Source organism: Eurosta solidaginis, chromosome 3 (assembly GCF_040869045.1).
Source record: "Eurosta solidaginis isolate ZX-2024a chromosome 3, ASM4086904v1, whole genome shotgun sequence".
Classification (NCBI taxonomy): Eukaryota; Metazoa; Arthropoda; class Insecta; order Diptera; family Tephritidae; genus Eurosta; species Eurosta solidaginis.
This window is the reverse complement of record NC_090321.1, coordinates 64,249,974-64,275,696: the sequence shown is the minus strand read 5'-3', so window position 1 is coordinate 64,275,696 and position 25,723 is coordinate 64,249,974. Positions and strand designations below refer to the sequence as shown.

At 37.1% G+C, this 25,723-nt stretch overlaps 2 protein-coding genes across 20 annotated transcripts in view; one reads left to right on the top strand and one right to left on the bottom strand.

Annotated features, from left to right (window-relative positions):
- LOC137243844 (uncharacterized) overlaps positions 1 to 24,873 on the top strand; it is a 106,476-nt gene extending 81,603 nt beyond the window's left edge. For all 18 annotated transcript variants that reach the window (XM_067772052.1, XM_067772036.1, XM_067772045.1 and 15 more), the window contains 3 exons: positions 8,681 to 8,822; positions 12,142 to 12,215; positions 15,802 to 24,873. In XM_067772052.1, the coding sequence (XP_067628153.1) occupies positions 8,681 to 8,822; positions 12,142 to 12,215; positions 15,802 to 16,000 (415 nt within the window). In that variant the 3' untranslated portion in view covers positions 16,001 to 24,873. The remainder of the gene's footprint in view (positions 1 to 8,680; positions 8,823 to 12,141; positions 12,216 to 15,801) is intronic.
- LOC137243843 (sodium-dependent nutrient amino acid transporter 1) overlaps positions 17,343 to 25,723 on the bottom strand; it is a 65,864-nt gene continuing 57,483 nt past the window's right edge. For both annotated transcript variants that reach the window (XM_067772032.1, XM_067772033.1), the window contains exon 11: positions 17,343 to 25,430. In XM_067772032.1, coding sequence (XP_067628133.1) covers positions 25,281 to 25,430 — 150 coding nt within the window. In that variant the 3' untranslated portion in view covers positions 17,343 to 25,280. The remainder of the gene's footprint in view (positions 25,431 to 25,723) is intronic.

Here is a 25,723-nt window from a genome sequence, read left to right as displayed (position 1 = left end):
ATAACTAACGGAAAACGTTAGTACTTGGACTTTTGATAAGTGGATATTTGAAATAGTTTGTGTTTCATTTAGGCGTTCGAGGAAAGCAGCTTGTTAACCAGCCAACTTGTTGATCGAATCTTCATTCGACGCACCTGGCAGGTCTCGAGTCTTGCCTTTCAGTGCGGTGGACAGCAATGCATGAGCCGTAAAATACTTATCCTCGTAGTCCAGTATGTCGTCTACTGGATCTACGAACCCTTCTTGATCCTCGTACTCGTAGAGCTGCTTGCTCAATTCAGACAACTCACTAAAACTTAGCTCTAGCTTTTGTAAGCGATTTGCCAAAAGCTCCGCGTTGACTGTCTCCTCAATATTTTGAGCTGCATCATATGCACGGGATATGGTTGCCTTAGCCCAACCACGCCTTCTCGTCAAAACATTCATTTTGTTAATTTAAATTTAAATATTTTATAAAAATTTCAAGTAGGTATTTCACTATTTGCAGTTAGTTATTTTTTCTCAAATGAACGACTCTATGTTGCAACGTCTTAACTTTTTTCTTTTTTATACTCAGTTGAGCAGAGCTCACAGAGTATATTAAGTTTGATTGGATAACGGTTGGTTGTACATATATAAAGGAATCGAGATAGATATAGACTTCCATATATCAAAATAGTCAGGATCGAAAAAAAATTTGATTGAGCCATGTCCGTCCGTCCGTCCGTCCGTTAACACGATAACTTGAGTAAATTTTGAGGTATCTTGATGAAATTTGGTGTGTAGGTTCCTGAGCACTCATCTCAGATCGCTATTTAAAATGAACGATATCGGACTATAACCACGCCCACTTTTTCGAGATCGAAAATTTCGAAAAACCGAAAAAGTGCGATAATTCATTAAAAAAGACAGCTACAGCGACGAAACTTGGTAGATAAGTTGAACTTATGACGCAGAATAGAAAACTAGTAAAATTTTGGGCAATGGGCGTGGCACCGCCCACTTTTAAAAGAAGGTAATTTAAAAGGTTTGCAAGCTGTAATTTGGCAGTCGTTGAAGATATCATGATTAAATTTGGCAGAAACGTTACTCCTATTACTGCATGTACGCCTAATAAAAATTAGCAAAATCGGAGAAGGACCACGCCCACTTAAAAAAAAAAAAATTTTAAAGTAAAATTTTAACAAAAAATTTAATATCTTTACAGTATATAAGTAAATTATGTCAACATTCAACTCCAGTAATGATATGGTGCAACAAAATACAAAAATAAAATAAAATTTCAAAATGGGCGTGGCTCCGCCCTTTTTCATTTAATTTGTCTAGGATACTTTTAACGCCATAAGTCGAACAAAAATTAACCAATCCTTTTGAAATTTGGTAGGGGCATAGATTTTATGACGTTAACTGTTTTCTGTGAAAATGGGCGAAATCGGTTGATGCCACGCCCAGTTTTTATACACAGTCGTCCGTCTGTCCTTCCGCATGGCCGTTAACACGATAACTTGAGCAAAAATCGACATATCTTTAATGAACTTAGTTCACGTGCTTACTTGAACTTACTTTATCTTAGTATGAAAAATGAACGAAATCCGATATCGAAAATTACGAAAAATGAAAAAATGCCATAATTCTATACCAAATACGAAAAAAGGGACGAAACATGGTAAGGTAATTGGATTGGTTTATTGACGCGAAATATAAATTTAGAAAAAAACTTTATAAAATGGTTGTGACACCTACCATATTAAGTAGAAGAAAATGAAAAAGTTCTGCAGGGCGAAATAAAAAACCCTTAAAATCTTGGCAGGTATTACATATATAAATAAATTAGCGGTATCCAACAGATGATGTTCTGGGTCACCCTGGTCCACATTTTGGTCGATATCTGGAAAATGCCTTCACACCACTCCCTTTTAAAACTCTCATTAATACCTTTAATCTGATACCCATATCATACAAACTCATTCTAGAGTCACCCCTGGTCCACCTTTATGGCGATATCTCGAAAAGGCGTCCACCTATAGAACTAAGACCCACGCCCTTTTAAAATACTCATTAACACCTTTCATTTGATACCCATATCGTACAAACAAATTCTAGAGTAACCCCTGGTCCACCTTTATGGCGATATCTCGAAAAGGCGTCAACCTATAGAACTAAGGCCCACACCCTTTTAAAATACTCATTAGCACCTTTCATTTGATACCCATATTGTACAAACGCATTCTAGAGTCACCCCTGGTCCACGTTTATGGCGATATCCCGAAAAGGGGTCAACCAATAGAACAAAGGCCCACTCCCTTTTAAAACACTTATTACACTTTTCGTTTGACACCCATATTGTACAAACGCATTCTAGAGTCAACCCAGGTCCACTTTTATAACGATATTCCGAAATGCGTCCACCTATAGAACTTAGGCTCACTCCCTTTTAAAATACTCATTAACACCTTTCATTTGATACCCATATCGTACAAACAAATGCCCGAGTCAGGCCTGGTCCACCTTTATGGCGATATCCCTAAATGGCGTCCATCTATAGATCTATGGCCCACTTCCTCTTAAAATACTCTTTAATACCTTCCATTTGATACACATGTCATAGAAACACATTCCAGGGTTACCCTAGGTTCCTTTTACAACATGGTGATTTCCCTTACTTTGTCTCCACAGCTCTCAACTGAGTATGTAATGTTCGGTTACACCCGAACTTAGCCTTCCTTACTTGTTATACTCAGTTGAGCAGAGCTCACAGAGTATATTAAGTTTGATTGGATAACGGTTGGTTGTACATATATAAAGGAATCGAGATAGATATAGACTTCCATATATCAAAATAATCAGGATCGAAAAAAAATTTGATTGAGCCTTGTACGTCCGTCCGTTAACACGATAACTTGAGTAAATTTTGAGGTATCTTGATGAAATTTGGTATGTAGGTTCCTGAGCACTCATCTCAGATCGCTAATTAAAATGAACGATATCGAACTATAACCACGCCCACTTTTTCGATATCGAAAATTTCGAAAACCCGAAAAAGTGCGATAATTCATTACCAAAGACAGATAAAGCGACGAAACTTGGTAGATGAGATGAATTTATGACGCAGAATAGAAAATTAGTAAAATTTTGGACAATGGGCGTGGCACCGCCCACTTTTAAAAGAAGGTAATTTAAAATTTTTGCAAGCTGTAATTTGTCAGTCGTTGAAGATATCATGATGAAATTTGGCAGGGACGTTAGTCCTATTACTATATGTATGCCTAATAAAAATTAGCAAAATCGGAGGACCACGCCCACTTTTAAACAATTTTTTTTTTAAAGTAAAATTTTAACAAAATATTTAATATCTTTACATTATATAAGTAAATTATGTCAACATTCAACTCCAGTAATGATATGGTGCAACAAAATACAAAAATAAAAGAAAATTTCAAAATGAGCGTGGCTCCGCCCTTTTTCATTTAATTCGTCTAGAATACATTCAAGGCCATAAGTCGAACAAAAATTTACCAATCCTTGTGAAATTTGGTAGGTGCATAGATTCTACGACGATAACTGTTTCGTGTGAAAACGGGAGAAATCGGTTTGATGCCACGCCCAGTTTTTATACACAGTCGTTCGTATGTCCTTCCGCATGGCCGTTAACACGATAACTTGAGCAAAAATCGACATATCTTTAATGAACTTAGTTCACGTACTTACTTGAACTCACTTTATCTTGGTATGAAAAATGAACGAAATCCGACAATGACCACGCCCACTTTTTCGATATCGAAAATTACGAAAAATGAAAAAATGCCATAATTCTATACCAAATACGAAAAAAGGGATGAAACATGGTGAGGTAATTGGATTGGTTTATTGACGCGAAATATAACTTTAGAAAAAACTTTATAAAATGGTTGTGACACCTACCATATTAAGTAGAAGAAAATGAAAAAGTTCTGCAGGGAGAAATAAAAAACCCTTAAAATCTTGGCAGGTATTACATATATAAATAAATTAGCGGTATCCAACAGATGATGTTCTGGGTCACCCAGGTCCACATTTTGGTCGATATCTGGAAAACGCCTTCACATATACAACTACCACCACTCCCTTTTAAAACTCTCATTAATACCTTTAATTTGATACCCATATCGTACAAACTCATTCTAGAGTCACCCCTGGTCCACCTTTATGGCGATATTTCGAAGCGGCGTCCACCTATAGAACTAAGGCCCACTCCTTTTTAAAATACTCATTAACACATTTTGTTTGATGCCCATATTGTGCAAACAAATTCTAGGGTCACCCCTGGACCACCTTTATGGCGATATCTCGAAACGGCGCCCACCTATGGAACTAAGGATCCCTTTTAAAAAACTCATTAACACCTTGCTTTTGATACCCATATTGTACAAACAAATTCTAGGGTCACCCCTGGTCCACCTTTATGGCGATATCTCGAAACGGCGTCCACCTATGGAACTAAGGATTACTCGCTTTTAAAATACTCATTAACACCTTTCATTTGATACCCATATCGTACAAACGCATTCTAGAGTCACCCCTGGTCCACCTTTATGGCGATATCTAGAAAAGGCGACCACCTATACAACAACCACCACTCCCTTTTAAAACCCTCATTAATACCTTTAAGTTGATATTCGATATTTCAAAACGGCGTCCACCTATAGAACTAAGGCCCACTCCCTTTTAAAATACTCATTAACACCATTCGTTTGATGCCCATATTGTACAAACAAATTCTAGGGTCACACCTGGTCCACTTTTATGGCGATATCTCGAAACGGCGGCCACCTGTGGAACTAAGCATCACTCCCTTTTAAAATACTCATTAACACCTTTCTTTTGATACCCATATTGTACAAACGCATTCTAGGGTCACACCTGGTCCACCTTTATGGCGATATCTCGAAACGGCGTCCACCTATGGAACTAAGGATTACTCGCTTTTAAAATAATCATTAACACCTTTCATTTGATATCCATGTCGTACAAACGCATTCTAGACACAACCCTGATCCACCTTTATGGCTATATCCCTATAGAACTATGGCCCACTCCCTCATAAAATACTCTTTAACACCTTTCTTTTGATACCCATATTGTACAAACAAATGCTAGAGTCACCCCTGGTCCACCTTTATGGCTATATCCCTAAATGGCGTCCACCTATAGAACTATGGCCCATTCCCTCATAAAATACTCTTTAACACCTTTCATTTGATACACATTCCAGGGTTTCCCTCGGTTCATTTTCCTACATGGTTATTTTCCCTTATGTTGTCACCATAGCTCTCAACTGAGTATGTAATGTTCGGTTACACCCGAACTTAACCTTCCTTACTTGTTTTTGTTTGGATATAAAAAGTTAATGGTTTCAAACCAAATTTAAATTTGTAATTTGTTCAAATAAAATACACAGCTCTTGTATTTGTTTTATGATTTCGATATAAGAGAGTATCGCCACTTTCACAGTTTAGTTTTTAGATATTTTTTTCCAAAATGAAATGTTTAATTTTTTTTCTCAACTACACTATATCTGTAGTTTTTTTGACATAACCGATTAAGTTTGTCTTGATGCGATTCACAAGTTTTTAAATGATGATTGGCAAATGAAATATTAAAGTTTTTTGCAAATACACAGTTTTTGTTATTTTTATCGTTCGCACTTGATTGATTCCCACGCGAATCAGTTTTCAAATATCGATATTAGAGACCGGAACCCGCACGATCCGGCTCGAAGGACCAAATTGTTTTATGGTAACGAACGATAAACACAAGACTAATTAGCCCGTGTGCTAATTTCCAGCAACCGATTTCACTAAGTCCGTTTAAAATAAAACTCTTAGTATTTTCAGTTGACTTTAACTTTTTTATTGATTTACCGACGGTAATATCGCGTCGGTATGCATATGAGCACAAAAATTGACTGACTTTACTTTAATATTTCAATTACCAAAAAGGTGTCTATTTACTTATTAAATAAATTACATAGGTAAAGGGTTTAACAAAGGAAATTAGAGAACAATGAAATCAAGAAAAAATAAAATAATAGAAAATATTGAAACCCAATAAGTGGACTGTAACAATTGACCGCGTAGCGGTAGGATCGTATGATGCTGCTGGCATTGAACTTGCATTCGCTTTGTATGTACATAGGGATAGGCATACATATGTAAATATGTATGTACGCTTGTTATTAGGCAAATACATGCTAGTGAGCGCTCAACAGCTTTAGTAGGCTATGCAGTTATTATGTATTAAATATGATGTTATGTTGAAGGAGTTGAATGACTTCCGACGTATGACGATATCGCAGAGGTTCCCAAGTAGTTATTACGATGGAACAAAGTAGTCTGCGGTTCCCAAACAGGAGCAGTGTAGTCTGCTCTATCCCGAACGGGCTTCATTCAAAGCAAACTCAGTTTCAACTTCTTTTAAGGTAATGGGGACTTTATTTGCGCGTTGGGATGACAAATACGCATTGGGTTGAATGAAGTTCAATTATCCCTGTTTATTGATGTTTTTAAAAGCGAAATTACGTTAAGTCCAAGTCGCGATGGCTGGCCGATTTTAGTATTACTACTTTTAAACCTGCTTGCGAAGAGCAGTCTTCGACCTGACGAATGTAACCGAGTAGTGGGAGCACATTTCTCATGGAAGAAGGTCTCGGAAAAGAAGATTTTATGATGAGTAAGAGCAGGCCGCAGCAACGCGAAAAGGGAAGAGAGACGCCTACTTAGCAGGAAAAAACGTGGGACTGAGTGGTGCTATCAGCGGTGACCGCTGTGAAGTCCAGCAATAATGACAATAGTCACCAACGTATAGAGGGTACTTAAGTTATGGGAGGTATTACTTCTCCTCATAGCTAGAAAGGGAGGAAGATGAATAACCCGGGTAGTCGGGTCGATGGAATATACATATGCTCCGCCACCCAACTATGACGAGGTGAGAATCCAGTATAAACAATTACCCACCGAAATATTCAATCACCGACGCCGAAACCTGTCAATTTAATTTTAACTGAGCTCAGCCAAATCCACAAGAAAGGAATTTCCGCAGTTCGTTCAGTTATCGCGTAGCCAATTTGACGAAAGAGTGAAGCCCAAAGTCGACATCCTGATTGGAAGTAATCTGTGCGGCCTTAGACCTGGTAGTTCTATCATCCGAATTTCACACTACGTCAAATCCTTGAAGACGCGCAGGGTAAGAGAACCTGAACGCATGATATCTTTGTTTAGCTCAAAGATTTTTTTAATATGGAACTGTCTGTATGCAGCTTTGTCGAATTTTGTATTACCTGTAAAGCTTGTTTGGATTTGCCAAATAAAGTCCTCTCGAAGACGAAAAAAAATCATGCTCCTTAGGTTTCTTATTGCTGGAAAGTATGTACTGCAGCATGGATGGCGGCAGCCGTGGTGTGATGGTAGACTGCTCCGCCTATTACACCGAAGATTCTGGGTACAGGCCCCGGGGACAGCAACATCAAAATTTTAGAAAAAAGTTTTATCAATTATAAGAACATTTTTCTAAGCGGGGTCGCCCCTCCGCTGTGCTTGGCAAGCACTCCGAGTGTATTTCTGCCATGAAAAGCTTCTCAGTGAAAACAAGTAGGTCCCGTCCCGCCAATTTGTGGGAGAAATTAAAAGCAGCACGCCGAAAATTGGAAGAGAAGCTCCGCCGGAAAACTCTCTTCGCAAGTTATCACGCCTTACATTTATTTATTTTATGGACTTCGGAGAGAAAATATGTGATGGCCTTTGCCTCATACGAGAAAAAAAATTATACAGAATTGTTGATGCCAATGGTGTGTATCGAAAGAAGTGTACGAATAAAAACCCAAAGGCTTCGTTTGTTGAGCCATGTTAAGAGAATAGTCGAAGGCGCTCAGATGGAGGAAAACTTGAACTCCTTTGGTGTTCTCACTTCGTGGGAGTTATCACTAATGACGATGATGTATTTCTTAGATCGAAGAGATTATTCGTCCGAAAAAAAAGTATCATAAATCCCTTCATTGCACCCGTTCAACAATCCCCCAACGATTTATTGGATTTTACATATTGTGACGAATATTAGCAACATTAAGGGACACTATCATCTCTAAGCCTAAGTGACTTGTATGCACATAACCAAATCAATCATTATGTCTACACATATGTACGTACACTCAGCGGAGAGAAGCGCATAAACACATGCGTATATCTTATCTGAGATGCTCACAAAAGTAGGCTATCATTTGTGCAAGTACCACTCACATATACACGCGCATATGAGAAGCTATAAACATAGTTTATAGCTGGTAATTTTATAGCTGGTAATTGTATAGCTGGTAACTAACTAGTAAATTCTAGAAATAGAAACGCCTAGAAAAATGCCAACGAGGAAACCGAACAGTATAAAAGCAGTACCAGCTGAGGCACGACCATTCAGTTTGATTTAAGCACGCTATCTGTTGAGAAGTAGAAGTGTTATTTTGAAAGTAGTCTAATAAAGACCATTTTGCATAATTGAATATTGGAGTTATTTATTCAGCAATTTAGCGATACGAACGTTAGTAGAAGGTGTGAAATAAGCGGAGTTGCACTAAATTCGTTACAATATTTACATATATGTACATACCTAAACCATAATTGAATATTATCTTTTTCTTCGTTTTTTATTTTATATTTTTTTATTATTTATTTAGATATACTGCCGCTCATACTTTGGACTTGTACAGCGAAGTGGCTGCCATATGCCGTCCGCCATTGGTATTGGCGCCTAATGAAAGTGGAAGCTTTAAGAAATCGCAAACCCCAGAAACAGGCTATATAATCAGTGTTTTTAAGGTATGCATGTATGTATATATGTAAGTGTGAATGCACAAAATGTTACCAACCCAGTAAACATTTTACCCTTGAGTTCAAGCTGAAATCTAAGAAGAGTGCGAATTTCAAAGTGCATTTTTCTCATTCCCATACTACGAATATCTCTGTTGCGAATCCGAGCTATATTCTATTTTTAGTTGAGAACTAAGTTTAACTCAAGAAGAGTTGCGGAATGTCGCTTGATGTTCTGTGAATATCGCAAGGTTTGAGAAATATTCATGCAATGTTTGTTTTTTGGCGTGGCTCATCATATGAGACTAGGCGACTACACAACCTCTTCTCCAATTTTAATTTCCAACTTGTTTTAATAATTGAGAACGGGAAAGTGCATTTGGATTATTAATCGAAAAATACTTGTATAGAGATCGAATTATGGGTAATCGGTCTTTTACTCGTATGTAATCAAGAGTAAACTAAAATATTAGAACATAAGCAAGTTTTATTTCGTTCCATGCAAAGATGACTAAGGTCCGTTTTCAGTAAAGTTATGTCTTAGATTGAAACATTGAAGGTATTTCCAGTTTTTCCATTTTCGTACTTTAAATAGCACAGACGATGGCTCAACGCCGAAAGCGTCTATACATTTTGAGCTTGAAATCCATAGGAATGTCCTCATTGGAGGCCTTTACTGAAACTTCAATGTAATCGCCATTGGATTTCGGAAATTTATTCCATATTGTTATAAAAAAAGTGGCACGTTTTGGGGACTTTTTCCATTTTTGTACGAAAAATTGCACTGAAGATGGCTTAACACCGAATACGTTTTGCTTCTCAACCAAATTTTTTACTTTCTCAACCTGAAATCGATTGGAGTGCCCCCAGTTCAGACCGTCCTTTACTCGAAACAGTAAACGTATCCGTTGATTTTCGGGTTTTTCCATTCTTGTACCAAATATGGCACTAAAAATTACTCAGCGTCGAACCCGGTTTGTCACCTTAATCTGAAATTTATTGGAGGAGTTCCTACTCAGTACAGACCTCCCATCCCTTGCAACAGTAATGTTATTATCAGTGGATTTCTGGTAATTTTACCAGTTTTGAACGAAAAATGGCGTTGCAGATGGCCTGACCAATTTTTCTCCAAATCACATTTTACTTTCTGAATCTGACATCCATCGGAGTGCCCTACTCAGTGAATACACTTTACCTCGATGGCGTCATGCCACAGCTGCTAACCCCTCAACATTGGCTGCTGTACCAGAAACAAATAAGCTCTGCGTGGCCTCACTTATGCAGAGCCCATTTTGCGAAACATTTAAAATAAGGTTCAATCTGGGTTTAGGTACACGGTGCTTTCTGTGAGTACAAATCTTTGAAACCAATATTAGTTCTTGATATCACCTCAATATTTCTCCCTTTTCCCCGTTTAGCTGATGCAACCAGAGAATTGGGCTCTACTCGCTTGCTGGTGCGCTTATACTTCTAACAGGAGGAAGAGTGTAGGAGTAGCTTCCTATTTCGAATAGCTCTGATCCCTCCTTTCTTACCTTTTGCCTGCTTATCATTGTAGCAGAAGAAGAAACTATCTTCGCCCTCGTTTTACTCCCCTTTCGGCTTGATAAGCTGCAAATTTCGATGCAGCTGGACGGTCAGTCATGCTAAGATGCTCCTCGAGTCTTTTCAACAGCCATCGAAAAGTCGACTCCTGGCTCCGAAGTCGCGCTTACTAGTAAATCCCATACCTCAGGAGGCATTTATTTTCTGAAATGAATTTAATTGTGGTATCCAAAAAGCTATGTTGAAGGGATATTAAGAAACATGAAATTCTAGTTAGGCTGACAGATTGCCAGCTAAGTCTTTTTGCGATACATTTTTAAATAATTTCCAATTAACGTGGAAACTTGAGATCTTACACTTAGATCAGGTCACTTTGACAATGCAACAAAAGGAGAAAAAATGCCTGATAGGTGGCGCACGGGACAAAATAATAAGAAAATTCATATGAGACTTGGAATCTTGCGCATTATTTGAATACGGCAGCACTTTGTCATCAAAGGCGTTTGATATTTTATCAGTGTTCAATTTTGACATGTTCTTCACGGCCTGATGAGCTTGAATGGGAGTCAAAGATACACCTTCCCAATTTCTACCAGACTGTCGAAAAGCCGCGCGTAAAGAAGTTTAAGTCGTCTTGTTTGCAGTCCTGTACATCGGCAGAGAAAGTAATGAATATGCTCCTCTTTTTTCTCATCCTGACAGTTTCTGCAGGGGGAGCTTGGTGGTATGCACCACTGTCGGATTTGTTGAGCTTGTGAAGAAAGCTAGCTACTTTCTTATCCAAACATGACCATAAAACCCTGAGGCCTCACAATAAATCCGGTTGGTCCACAGCAATATCGTTGCCCTAATCTCATATTCCTTGATTTTTATCAGGAAATAAACCGGCGGTACTGACACGGAGTTATTCGTCTCGCTTTTGCCCATCTCAAAACCTTTCCTGGCCCTCTCATCCGAAAATTTACCATCGTCAACATTACTGTGGTCAGGTACCCAGCAAACGCAGACATTGAGATGCTTTATGGACGCCAGCGTGGCTCGACACCTCCGCACGATATTCGATTACATCAAATTGGATTAAAAATACCATTAAGGCGACATAATTGTTGAAAAAGATCGATCCATGTTGTTAGTTAAGGAACATTCAAATTGAGAATACAACCAACAAAGCGAGTGCTCCCCCTGCCACATCAAAAATTAAGAAAACTGTTTTTCTAAGCGCGCCCGCCCTTCGGCAGTGTTTGGGCAAACACTCAGAGTGTATTTTTGCCAAGAAAAGCTTTTCAGCGAAAATTTATCTGACTTGCAGATGCCGCTCGGAGTCGGCATAAAACATGTAGGTCACGTCCCGTTAATTTGTAGGAAAAATTTAAGGGAGCAAATTGGAAGAGAAGTTCTCAAACTTTAGTTCTCAAATGCATCTCGAGTTCCCTTGAACAAAAATGTTTATTGGGTTACTTGGGGCTTTAAAGTATGTAGGTGTATTGTTTTTTATATGTATATCCAAGACTTAGAAAGCACTTACGACTTACACGTTACTCGTAACGGCACACATGACGAAGTGACTACTACTGTGAGGTATGCGATAGCATTTTTAATGCATTGTCAAGGCTTCACAGTTACAAGGATTTGCCTTCCATAGAAGCGGAATTAATTTTGTTTTTGTACGAGCAGCATTTTTCGCAGCTTGTTGCTTATGTTGTAAGATGCATTAATACCTACCTACATACATAAGTGAAATATTTAATATATATTTTTTATTCAATTGAATACTTTCCCTTAGGTTTTCGAAGGTGATGATGGTGAACGATTCGAGAAGAATTGGTTATACTGGACGGGAGCACGAATGTTATATCGGTGAGTGAAATGATGTGATTTAGTATTTATATATATTCAATATGGCTAATAAAAGAACGTTGGGGGGGGGAGAGGCACTTAAATTTACGTCCTCGTCAAAGCAACATCTGACATCACCGCCATCCAAGGAATGCATCGGACGAAGCAAGGAAGAAAGAGGATTAAAAATTGTGACATCTATTGGAGTGACCATACAAATAAGCGCAGTTTGAGCATCGGATTCGTGGTGGGAGAGAGACTTTGTCGCCAAGTATTGGCGGTCACGCCCTTGGACGAACGTCTCGCCGCTATCCGAATAAAATAAAATTTTTTTTTAATATATCATTCATCTTCGCCCATGCACCGACAGAGGAGAAATACGGTGAGTTGAAAGACGCTTTCTATGAAAGATTAGAACGCACATACGAGCGCTGTCCCAACCATGATATAAAAGTCGTGCCGACTTTAACGCCAGGGTGGGCAAAGAAGCTGTTTTTAACGGAAAGTTCAGCCCACAAAACGAAACTTCTCATAATGGACTGAGGCTGATTGAAATTGCGGGTGCTCGAAACATAGTCATATCCAGCATGAGGTTTATGCATAAACAGATACATCAAGCTACATGGCTTTCCCCCGATCGAAATACTCGCAATCATATCGATCACGTTGTGATAGACGGACGGCACGCCTCCAGTGTTTTAGATGTGTGCACGATCTGAGGACCTAACATCGACTCGGACCATTATCTCGTTGCAGCCAAAATACGTTCCCACCTCTGCCGGGCTAAAACCAGAGAACAAAAACTACAAGGAAATCTAGACGTCGAAAGGCTGCAATCGCAACAGACTGCCAATGATTTCGCAACTCAACTCTCACATCTTCTCTCTGAGAGCACAACTCAACCCGATGGAATGCAAGAGCAGTGCGAGCATATATCCAAAGCACTTCGTACTGTTGCCGAGGAAAAAATTGGCTCCCGGCGACCAACGAAAAAAAACTGTAATAATGAAAAATGTCGCGTTGCGACCGAAAGAAAAGACGCTGCCTACATAGAAGCATTCTATTCAACTTCTATTGTCAAAATTTCAAGAATAAAGTATTTTAATACTCTCTTTGTTTAAAAACATATGGGCTCTATAACAGCAGAGCACGAATAAACTATCAATGGCTAATTTATCCTTTTGTGATCGATTAGATAGACAACCTCTGCCAGGCTATTGAAAAACCGTGCTACCAGAGATGTTGTTTGCAGTCCTGGACACCGGCAGAGAAAGCGATAAAGCTACTCCTCTTCATCCTCATACTGCCAGCTTCTGCAGGGGAGCTTGATGGCATGTGGTGGCGGAGCATTGGTGCAATTGCGCAATGACCAGTGATGACACCGGTCGAAAGCTCACTCCTGGCAGATTTGATTAGCTAGTTCTTTTACTAGCAAAACATGGCCTTGAGAACCTTCAGATCTTAAAATCAACCCGGTTGGTCAACAGCCAATCCGTTGCTCTAATCTCGTGCGTTGATTTCATTGGCTTGTCCACCTTGCTTATGCCCATTTCCGAACATTTCGTGGTCATCTTATCATTCTGTATAGTGAGGATACTCGATTATAAGCCTCTTCAAAGACGTTTCTACCGCAAACTTCTATTGCATGAATTTCTGCCTGGAAAATAGTCGGCCATCGGCATCCCACTGGTATCGATTTCTTGAAGTTTGGTCCATAGATGGCAGCTCCCGTTTTTACGGCATAAATATTTGATCCATCAGTGAACTATACCTCTGAGTCAGGGTCAGTATATTGATTTTCTGTTTCCCAAAGAGTTCTATCTACAATGGATACAAAAATTCCGTGAAATTCTGAGCGTACTTGCATATGCCCTATCAAAGATATTTTGAAGTCTAAGTGCAGCAAGTGTTGCCTTTTGCTCTATTAGAATAGGGGAGTGAGGTATTATTCCCACCAAGGCACTATGAGAATCAGCAGGGCACATTCTCAATGCAACTGTTATGCAAATACAAGCTAGTCGAGGCAGTTTGCTTATTTTGTTATTGCGGTTCTTTGCTTGGTCTTCGACCACCAAACTAAGGAAACATAGATTACTTTTGGTTTTGCAACAGCTATGTCCATTTCGGAACCTTTCCTGGTATGTATTGCGCTAATTCCTTCCCTTCAATAACGCTGTGCCAAGGACCCAGCAAAGAGAGATATTGAGCTGCTTTATGAACATCAACGCGGCTCGACACTACCGCCCGATATGCGACTTCATCACGATGGCTTTTAGTGTCTTTAAGGCGGCCTGGCTGTTTGCACCTTCTCCATTCTATGTTGATTGCTCTTGGTAAAATCGTGCCTCATTTAACACCGATCATGCTTTAATTTTTTCGATCTTAACCGCTGTTGCAAATTTTAGGCACAATACTTTCCAATCTGAACCTATTAAAAAATAAAATATGCGGCATGCGCAGCAATTAGGCTCAGGAAACTGACCACCATACTGATATTCTGGACTTATTCTGCATACCAGAATGGAGAGATTTCTGCAAACTACCTACCAACTTTAACAAGGGATACGAGATATCAATCCCAGAATGACCCATTCAAATCTACAAAGATGGTTCCAAACTGGATAACATGGTCGAAGGGATGTATATTCGGAACGATTGGACATACAAAGATCGTTCCGCCTTCCGGATCACTGTAGCGTATTTCAGGCCGAGCTTGTGGCTATACAAGACGCTGTGGACTGCCTTAGGCAGAAGGCAGTCTCACAGAAGCACATTTATATTTTCTCTGACAGTCAAGCAGCGCTGAAAGCCCTTAACTCTGTCACAACTAATTCTGAAACTGTAGCAGGCTGTCGCAGATCACTTAACGTGATGGCTGAACAGTTTACTCTGCATCTGGTGTGGGTTCCGGGGCATATCAGATAATGAGATGGCGGTTGAGCTTGCAATAAAGGGTACCTCCCTTCCACTTTCGCCAACCTGGAAGAGGTTGGGCATGCCGCTCTCCACCTGCAAGCTCAAAATAAAGTAGCACCATGATAGATGTCACACGGCCGGAATGGAATGAGAAGAGATCGCGTGAGCTTTTCACCCTCCGTTAGAGGGCTCTTTCCTTAGTTGTGGGGCTTCTTACTGGTCACGTTTGTATTGGACCGCATGCGGAAAGGATATTTGTATTTGTACACTTTTTATTCAGCTCATGTGTTCAGAATTGTAACTTTAACTCTAATCAGTGTATTTCTGTGCTTAAATTATTTTAAAAATTGTGTTAAAGTTTTTGGTGTGGTGAAAGTGACCTACTAGAATTTGTTACGCTCCGCTGCTTTCCACCGAAGTTTGCGCCTGCAACATCTTTACTTTTCGATAATCTTTGGTTTCACAAACTCAACGAAACGGGTTTGTTTAGGAGAGTAGGAACTAATCCGTGTGGTTTCACAATGGGCGTATAGAGGACTGCGTGTGCCGCTCCGACGCGTACGGCAGACACTTGAACCTAACCTAACCTTTCCAATAATAAAAAATCTTACTTTTATGTAAAAAAATTTGCTAAATTTAACAAAAATATTAAATTCTCGTTTACTTCCTCATTCCTTACTCACACCAACAGTTACTTACCTCGCGCCGCTGGCCTACGTCGTATTGCATTACATAAAAGTACATCACAACGAGGTGATAAAATGTATTTGTTAGTGTGCGAATGTGCCGAATTGCTCAAGGATATCTCCTCAGCTGCCTTTTTGATTCCTGCATTGAGAGCGCGCCTTTGCGGCTATACAGGACTTTACAAGCCAATACAAGTGTTCTAGGAATATTTTAAAGAATAACACAAAACAACCGCAAGCACAAAATTTCAGCAAAATAATTAAAGCAGCGTATTAAGGCTCGGTTTTTCAGTAGTTGGTTAAGGTAAGCTTAAACTAAGTTTGCTTAAACTCTAGTCAAATTTAAACTCCAGTTAAACTGCTGAGCAGTTTTTCAGTTTCACAGTTTAAGGGCGCCTTTGCGGTTTGCTTTTTTGTGCGGCAACATTGGCTTTTTTATTATCTAGATAATTTGTAGATACGGCAACAGCTGGATTTTGTTTACCCAACAAACATGGAACAAATATATATCTAGTTCCGGATATCCAAACTCATTATTTAATTATTCTTAAGCCAGATAGTTCTCCAGTTGATATCCAACTTCATTATCCAATCACTATCCAACCTTTGAGAAATTTTGTAAAATTTAGAGTTCGAGAGTTGATTATCATTATCAAATATTTTCCAACCTTTGAGAGCTTTTGGGAAATGTACAATTCTCAAATGAATATCCAACATATTTCTCCAGTTGATATCCTACATTGGATATCGGTTTGAGGTGGAGTTGAAAAACAATCTCTAAGGTGGTACCGCCAAAAGCAGCAGCTTTTTATTGTGAAAAATAAACACCTGGTTGATAGCAATAATGAAGCGTAATTAATCAAAAATAAATTATACATATTTTGTTTTATTTTCTTGGAAATACTGTAGCATGGAATCTTACATTTGAGTCCAGTTAGAGAACCACAAGTTGGAAATTAAATTTTTTCAACTTAAATAATAGAAGTTTTTGCTTTATAAAAAATTCTCTCTGAAAAACTGCAGAATAAGTTTAAGCGTAGTTTAACTGTCCAACTGAGTTGAACTTGTACTGAAAAACCGAACCTAAGTTGGCCAAAAAAAACTCAAGTGAAATAATGAGAAGCAATAAAAATTCGAAAAATTAGTAAGAGCACTAAAAAAAATTGTAGAAATTTTTAGCAAAGAAAATAAGAAAATTTAAATAAAATAAAAAAATAAAAAAATTAAGAGGAAATAAGCGAACAGCAAGAAGTGGTAGACTCGTTGATAAACAAAATATTATTTATTTATAAAACAAGAAATTGTAGAAAAAGAAATTATGCGCACTTAACTAGAAAATATCAAATTTTGAAAAAAATGTTTTATAATAATAAAAAAATTGCAATGCGAGTAAGCATCACTAAAACTTTAGTCATAATTGAAAATAATGAACAAAAAAAAATAAGAAAAAAAAAAATATTTAAAAAACAAAAATGCTTAGCAAACGCCGTTTTAAACAATCAGCTATTAAGTAGAATGAAAAGCGATGGCAATAATATTGGTGCAATTTTGAGTTAAGTAGATATGTATGTATGTAAGTATGTAAATTTGTGTATGTATTTGGCAAGAACTCGAGACATATGATAAATTAGAAAAATTTACGTACTATATAAATATGAAAATAAAAATACATATATTTTTTGTATTCTAAATAATTATAATAGATTTAAAAAAAAAATACATATACAAGTAAATTCAAAATAAAAATTTAGTACACGAAACTTTATGAGATTTTTTATATCTGCTTAAGCAAATCGCAGCATCCCACACACACACACACACACAAACACTCGCATCGTTGTGTGTGTATGTACGTGATTTCAATACAATCTCTGAAAGCTTTAGCCAAATACTTTATTCGATTTTTCAACAAAATAACAAATAAATAAACACAAACACTGCAGGCATTTAAGTTATTACGAAATCGATTATTTCTGCCAGTAAACATGAAATGGGTTTCTGAGATCAGCACCGAACTTTCCATGAGTACCAAGTACTGTTGTTGTTGTTGTATTAATGATAAAGACACTCCTCGAAGGTAGTGTGATTGTGATTATCGATGTTGATCGTCCTTTGCCGGATACAGATCCGGTACGTTCCGGGTACAAAGCACCATAAAGGTACTAGCCCGACCATCTCGGGAACGATTAATATGACCACATTAAACCTTCGGGGTCATTCAGTTCTCCGTGCTTCCGCTCATTCCATTGAGCTACGTCCCAAACTAACGTGAAGATCCAACGGCCTTTACTCGAGGCCTTTCACCGTTCTTCTGACTTAGATATTGTTTGTATCCTTATACTTTTCTTGGCGTCTTCAGATGGTCGCTTGATATTAGTGTTATACAGAACGGCCAGTAAGTTCATTGGGATTTTCAAGGTTAGAACCAGGATCGCGTCGTCGGACACCGTCCGATAAGCAGTTGCTATTCTTATAGCTGCAAGTCGGTATGCTGCTAATATATCTTTTTGATGGGTCCGTTTAGATCCGTACTACGCTGGTATAGTATATTATGAGCTGGTTACTGGGGACAATAGCTGACTGGTAGCTTTGCTCGGACCATCAATGTTAGGCATTATTCGCATAAGTGCTCCATTCACTTTGGTACTTTTCTCCCACCGCTCTGAAGTGCTTTTTGAAAGTTAACTTACTTAGAGTCAACGTGCACTCCTATGTATTTTAGAAAATGCTTTGAGGTGATTTGGTGATACCCAACAGTTAAGACTAACTCGTTCGTCGACCTTTTGGAGCTTACTAATAGCACTTCTGTCTTTTGGCTAGCCAACTCCAATCCCGTATTGGCCAGCCATTCCTTTATTCTACCTATTCGTCATTACATAATGCTTGAACCAGGATGGGTCTAACTCTCCTTTGCGCGCCTAGTCTGGAGAGTTACAAACAAGTGAAGATAACATAAGCGTGTTAAAGAGGTGCAGATTTTATTATGGGTCTTCCATGGAGCTTCAGAAAACGCTATAAGGAACCATATATGCGGTATTAAAGAGATCGATGAGCTTAATTGGACTATAGAAGTTGTCGAAAGAGGACCTAAAAGATTAGGAAAGGTGACTGTGGTATGCAGTGCGGTCGAAAATTTAACTCAGAGAACTTGAAGATTGACAAATTAATTGATGAGTATTTATGCTTCTGAATAAAAAAATTTTAAGAAATCGTCAAGTATAAAAAATATGAGCTCGGAATGATTATATTCTAAGCATTTTAGCTTTAATAAAAAAAAAATATATTTATCTTTTTAAAATTTGTGATCAAAACTGATAAATTAAAATACGTAGTAAACATTTAAGGAATCAAGAAATTAAATAGCAATATCTTAACAAACAAACAAAAATGCTGTGATAAATTAAACAAAAATCAATTATGCGAAATTTCAAGCACACACTCAGAGAAAAAAACACTAAGCTGCTGTTAAAAATTACAAAAAAAAAAAAATTTATAAATTAAGAATTTTTGAAGTAAAATTAAAAATAGCTTATGACAAGTTTAAATAGTTTTCCAATCCATCTACTTAATGTATAGAAATTAAGAACACTAACGTGCTAAACTAAACTAAGGCATAAAACAAATTAAGAAACGCTATACGTACATACAAACGTAAAAAACAAAAAAAAATATTCAACAATGTTTGTAAAAATAATTATTCTTTCGAATTAGCTCCGCAATTATGAAATAAAGAAAAAATTTTACAAATATAAATTTATCATTATCTTAACTTTCGCAGCTCTTATATGCTTGCTATTACCGCCGCCGAAAAGAAATGAGTCCTGCCAAGCGTTGATTTTGATACACTTTATAGAGCATTCACATAGCCTTCGTAATTAATTTAATTAATAACGGTGTACGGTGATCTAAACTATTAATTTCAATTATATATAGCTGTTTCAGCGCAAATGAAAATTTTTTCGAATCAAATAAAACTTTTATTTAATAATTTTCGAAAACATTAAACAACGTGATACCAGGACGTACAAGGCGACAGCTGTCGAATAAATAACTCCAATATTCAGTATTACAAAATGGTATTTATTTAGACTACTTTGGGAGTAGTACTTCACAATTATACTTCACTACTAGCATGTTTAAATCAAACCGATTACTGATTCCTCAGCTTGCGCTGCTTTTATACTCTCGGTTACCTCCTTCGCCCATTTCTCCCAAGGTCTAGTCTTTTCACGAACATGTCTTCTAGAGCAGTTGCATCTCATACTTGGTTATTAAGCTATATATGGGGTATTCCATCCCATTTCGACCAATTTTGAACCCGACCCCTTTAGAATTGGCTGAAAGTTTTTCTTCTTTTTGTAGCTTACGAAAGACGTTTTCCAGAAATTTTCAAGTTTTTTCATCCAACTGAAAAAAAGTTATGAATTTTAAAAAAGACACCGTTTTTGTTTTCAAAATGCTATAACTTTTTCAAAAATTGACCGTTTGGGATTTTTTTTTTTTTTAAATTTGTTTTTAAATGTACTTTTCTGAAAAAATTAAAAAAAATGTTTAAAGTTTTTTGTTGTAATTTTTCAGTTTTTCGAGATTTTTCGAATTTCGCCCTTTTTTTCGGTTCTATTGCCTTCTTGTATATTCTTGTATAAATAGGTTTTTATATGTTTTATGATTTTAATGTTTCATGTTTGTTTTTTACTGTCTTGAGAATGACCTCAGATTGAGGTCGAAATATCGACTAAATAAAATTATATATATATACATATATATAAAATCTATACTGGTTTTAATCTGAATATATATGTATATGGCCTCGAGCTCGTTAAATATTTAAAATTTATAAATCTAAGGCCGAAAATAATCAGAAGATAAAAAAAAAACTTTAAAAATTGTTTGTAATTTTTTCCTAAAAGTACATTTAAAAACAAATTTTTAAAACAAAAAAGATCCCAAACGGTCAATTTTTGAAAAAGTTATAGCATTTTGAAAACAAAAACGGTGTTTTTTTTTTAAATTCATAACTTTTTTTGAGTAGGATGAAAAAATTTGAAAAACTTCTGAAAAACGTCTTTCGTAAGCTAGAAAAAGAAGAAAAACTTCCAGCCAATTCTAAAGGGTCGGGTTCAAAATTGGTCGAAATGGCATGGAATACCCCATATGTACGTGTATATCTGTAGTTTATGCTTTTCTTCTAGTCATATGCGTGTGTATGTGTGAGTAACAACTTCTACTCTTAGCTGATGGTATTATGTATGGAAAATTCTTCGTTGCCTTATATATAAATGTGGCTGCTTGCCCTAATGTGTACATGTACATAAGTGTGGGTGCTTGCTGTTTTTGTTGTTGTGTTTATTTAGTAACATATTCGCCAAAATATGCTTTTTGTTGTTGGCAGGTTTTAAAGAAACTGGTGTTTTATTGTTTTTGTTCTATATATATAAAGAATTAACCAATGTCGTCTAATGCGTTTGTAACACTTCAACCATGGTAGGAGTGCGAGTTTAAATCCCACTCCAGGGAGAAAAGGCTTTGCAGAGATTTACAAGGTATAATCGAAATAGTTGTCGCCTTGTCCGTCCTGATGTCACGTTGTTTAAATTTTTCCCAAATTATTGAATAAATTAATTTAAAAAATTGATTCAATCAAATGTTTTCATACATTTAAAATCAATTAGGGCAATCCCCGCTTAATTCAAACTTTTTTCGTTGCAAATAAACTTTGTTTCAAGTCACGTGAAACTTATTTCAAATCAAATGAAACTTTTTTCTTTTCAAATGAGTCTTTCAAGCCACATCATTTCAAATAAATTTTTTTTAAATCAAATGAAACTTTTTTCCAAGTCCAATGAAAGTTTTCTGATCCGACCTCTTACATTAGTTTCGAAACATCAATGTACAAGTGTATCGCCTCGCCTGCCTTCCACCTCTATTGTGGCTCAAACACACCTATCCAAGCACAGGTAGGGAACTAAGTAGTCGGTTGTATATATCAATTGTCATTTCACGGTGATCAAACGCTTACCGATAACTGCTTCTTATTAGGTGCAAAAAGAGAGATGAGCTCAAGTTTTTTGCGGCATCGCTAAATATATGTAATCATCATCACTAATTGGCTCTTAACCGCCTTGGTGGGCTCGTCATCTTCTGCGACATCTATATCAATAAGCATACGATTTTGTTCATAGCTTCCATTCCGGTACTATATTGACCCAATCGTAAAACTTTCCTCTATACCTCGCAGATTTTCTATTAAAGTTTTCGTGGACTTATCGTAGCAAGCATCATCCTAAGCCCCTCTTTATCACTATCGGTAAGTATTAAGTGCGTCATATGCCCTCACTGCTTAGTAACATTGTCGGTTCGAGAATTTTAAGAGCCGGTTGGACTGTTAAACAGATGTTCTGTTCCGAAGTCAATCAATCGCAACTAGAAAAGTACATCATACAGGCTGAATTTCGCGACTTTAGGATCAAAAGCCGTCCTGCTGGCCCACTCAGGCTCTTAAATTGAAAAACATGTTCTTAAAGTCACGTCGGCTTTTAGCGAGTGTACTATCTGTTTTCTAGTTTATTGTAACTTCACTCCCGTCAACCGCATATCCTGATGGCGCAGGGACTCATATGGATGTGTAGGTCTGGTGCTTCACTCCTAGCAAGGCATATTGTCCTGCATCTTGCAGTTGCCTGCTTGCAGATGGCGAACATATGCTGCAAAACGCGATGAGCCCTTAAGTGTAGTAAGCGGGAGTGACCGACCTCCTAAAGCAAGGCCTCGTCCTTTTTTGCTGCCACCCTAGCTCGATTATCTCATCATGCACGTAGATTGCTTACGTTGGTTTGCGATGGTGTAAAAGCAGATTATATGCCATACTGGTGCTGCGTATAATATTATCGAGCTGATTACGTTGGAAAATGGCTGACGGGTAGCTTCGCTTCGCCTGCCGATGTTGTGCATTATTCGCACTAGGGTTCCAGTTATTTTTGAAACTTCCTTGCATTGGTAGCTTAAAGTTACAATGTTAACTAATAAATATGCCATGTTCAGCCCCATATTCGCCAGCTATTGCTTTATTCTTCCTATGACGTCATTGCATAATGCTTGCAGCAGATCTTGTTTTTTGGCCACTGATACGAAGATATAGCCATCTGCTTAGCCGAGAATTTGTGTGCCTTCGCGAAGGTCGATTCGTAGAATATCACACATCTCTCACTATTACTCTTAATCCTATCCTAATATTATCCTTAATCTTGGTGTTAAGCTCTTATTCTTACTTTTTCTCAAACCGACTTGTTTTGTTGATTTTCCGACAGGGCAGATAAATGATGTATATTGGAACGATTTTCCGTCATCCCTTGTCAAATTCGGTTTCGAGACAAACCGGGCTTGGCGTTGTGCCATCATCAGTGTCGATTTTCGTTCTGATCTGTTGTTGTCGTTTGTCCTGTATTTATAGTTCGTAGGTACATGAGCAGGTATTGTCAGAATTGATGCTTATGTACATTTAGTTATGCGTATGTGCTGTGTGTTCATACAGAACCGAGCGTGGTTTTTACTGATCGATTTGTGTGGCTGGCTGAGGCAGGTAAAAGCCAGTAATTCTAATCGTTCAACCTTCTTTGTGAGTTTATTACTTTGGTACTTTTATTGTTTTGTGTTTGTCTGTTGTACCTGTGTGATAACTTTGCTTCTTGTAACAAGTTAGAATGGCTCAAATATTTTGTCAGAAATTGTATTTATCTGTTCGTTTATTATTCTACCGTCAAATGTTTTCTATTTGTAGATTTCCATATTTTCTTGTACTTTGAGACCTCGGCATTTTGCTTGTATGTGAAGGACCCTAACTGTTTTCTTGCTGTTTGCTGGGGAACATTTATTTTCGACCATGTGATTCGCGAAATTAGACCCTATAATGTTTGGATTCGATGTTTTTTTGTTGTAATCTCTAATGTGTTTTCTGAACCTCGTTCTTATTTGCCGTCCTATTGGTCCTATGTAACTGTGTTGGCGTTCGCAGGTAAGCTTGTAAACGCCGTGGCTGTTAAATGGAGCCTCTGAGTTGGTATTAGTTCTTAGTTTTCGCCCTAGACTGTTCAATGTTTTGAACGCTGTGTTAATGTTGTATTTTTTTTTTAAAGTTTGCCAATTTATAGGTTAATTTTCCAGTATATCTCATAGTCGTCCAGGTGTTATTTATTTTTCTTTTCATTATTTCTTTGTGGTTCTCCATGCGTCCTTCTGAGCTCGTTCGAATATACATAATTTTCTCGAACCATTACCCATATTCTTACTTTTACTGTCACTCTAACTCTCCCTCTTCCTCTTGCTTCCTTTATTTTTCCGACTTCCCTCCAACGTTCCCTACTTTCCCTTCTCCATTTCCTGTTTTTTAATTTTAATTCTCTGTAGATTTCACCTTTCAAATGTGGATTTATACCGAACTTGACTTTTTCCGCACATTGCATTAATAAAGTGGTAAAAAAGTAGGGAAATAGTAACAACAATTTTCTCTCCCTACTACTTAAAAATTCATAGCCTGATTATGAGGGCCATTTTTTTTTGTACTACTGACTGCACCTGTCTGGTTTTATTGCATTATGATTTATACTATCTCAATTTCTAGAATAAGTTAAAGAACTGAGTTGCGTATAATTGAAAAAAATACCAAAATAGTACAATAGTAAAATAAGTACTTTCGTCCCACATAATATATGAATCAGCTGCTTTGTAAAAAACAAATTAATACCATTTATAACTAAAAAGGAAAGAAATTGTAGGCGCTTGTTTGAAATATGACAGTCCGACATCCGATTTCTGCAAAAAGTAGCATACACATTTTTCCCTTTCTGCTACTTTCGAATGCGTCTCTATAGAGTACTTATAAAAATTAAGTGCATATCAAATTATAATGATGTACACAATAAAAAAAATTCTATAAGAACTTATTAAAATAATGTATTTTAATACAAATAGCAGCTAAATACTTTCTTTAATTAACAGTAAAAAAAACATTAAAAATTGTATTATAAGTAATTAAACTAAAAACCGTAATGAAAATATTAAAAATAAATTATAAACTAAAATTGTGATTCTTACATTCAATTATCTTAAAAGCAAATAACAAAAACATCATTGTGGATTTGTTTAAAAAGGTAAGACACTCTTAGACCACGTTTACACATGCCTTAATCTACTAATAAATTGTCAATATATAATAATCTACGCGTTTACATAAGTTCCATCGCTGGGAAATAAATCATTTTCTGTAAAAATTTTCACTTTTCTCTTTTATTTTGGGGTTCCAATTAGAGATTATACTCTGAGGTGGACCTTTTTCTTTGAAAAAAAAAAAAAAATAAATAAAAATTGTTCGTAATTACAGATTATATGGGAAATCTAGTTTTAACGTTTGTGAGTTAAGTACAACAATCAAGATAATCTCGTTATTTTAAACTAGGTCCTAAGAACTTATATAATTTTCGATTAAATATTAACCAAAAATGTTCTCATAAATGCGAGTTGTCCAACTATCTTCGTAATTGTAGCTTTGGCCATTTTTCATAAAAAGAATATACTTTTCTAGCTTCTCGGTAGAGGCAGGACCCCAATTCGTTTTGGGTTTGATGGCTTGCTGGAATTTCTGGAAAGCATAAAAAAAAATAATAATAAAGTTAAAATAAGACTTAGCACAGCGCGATGGTTACTAGGACATGTTTCTGAATTTCACTTCTTCATCAGCTAGCTTTCCGCGTGCTGAGTTTTGAGCTCGAAAGTACCTGAATTCAAACTGGTGTAATGGCAGATGATGCCTCTTGCCACTCAGCCATTTGAAGGCCCCACTGCACGCTTTGTCATTTATCTCTAAGTACTGTCTTTTTAATGCTATTCCTTTGATACGCTGGTACATATCAGCTCTGTGTTTTTATTCCAAAT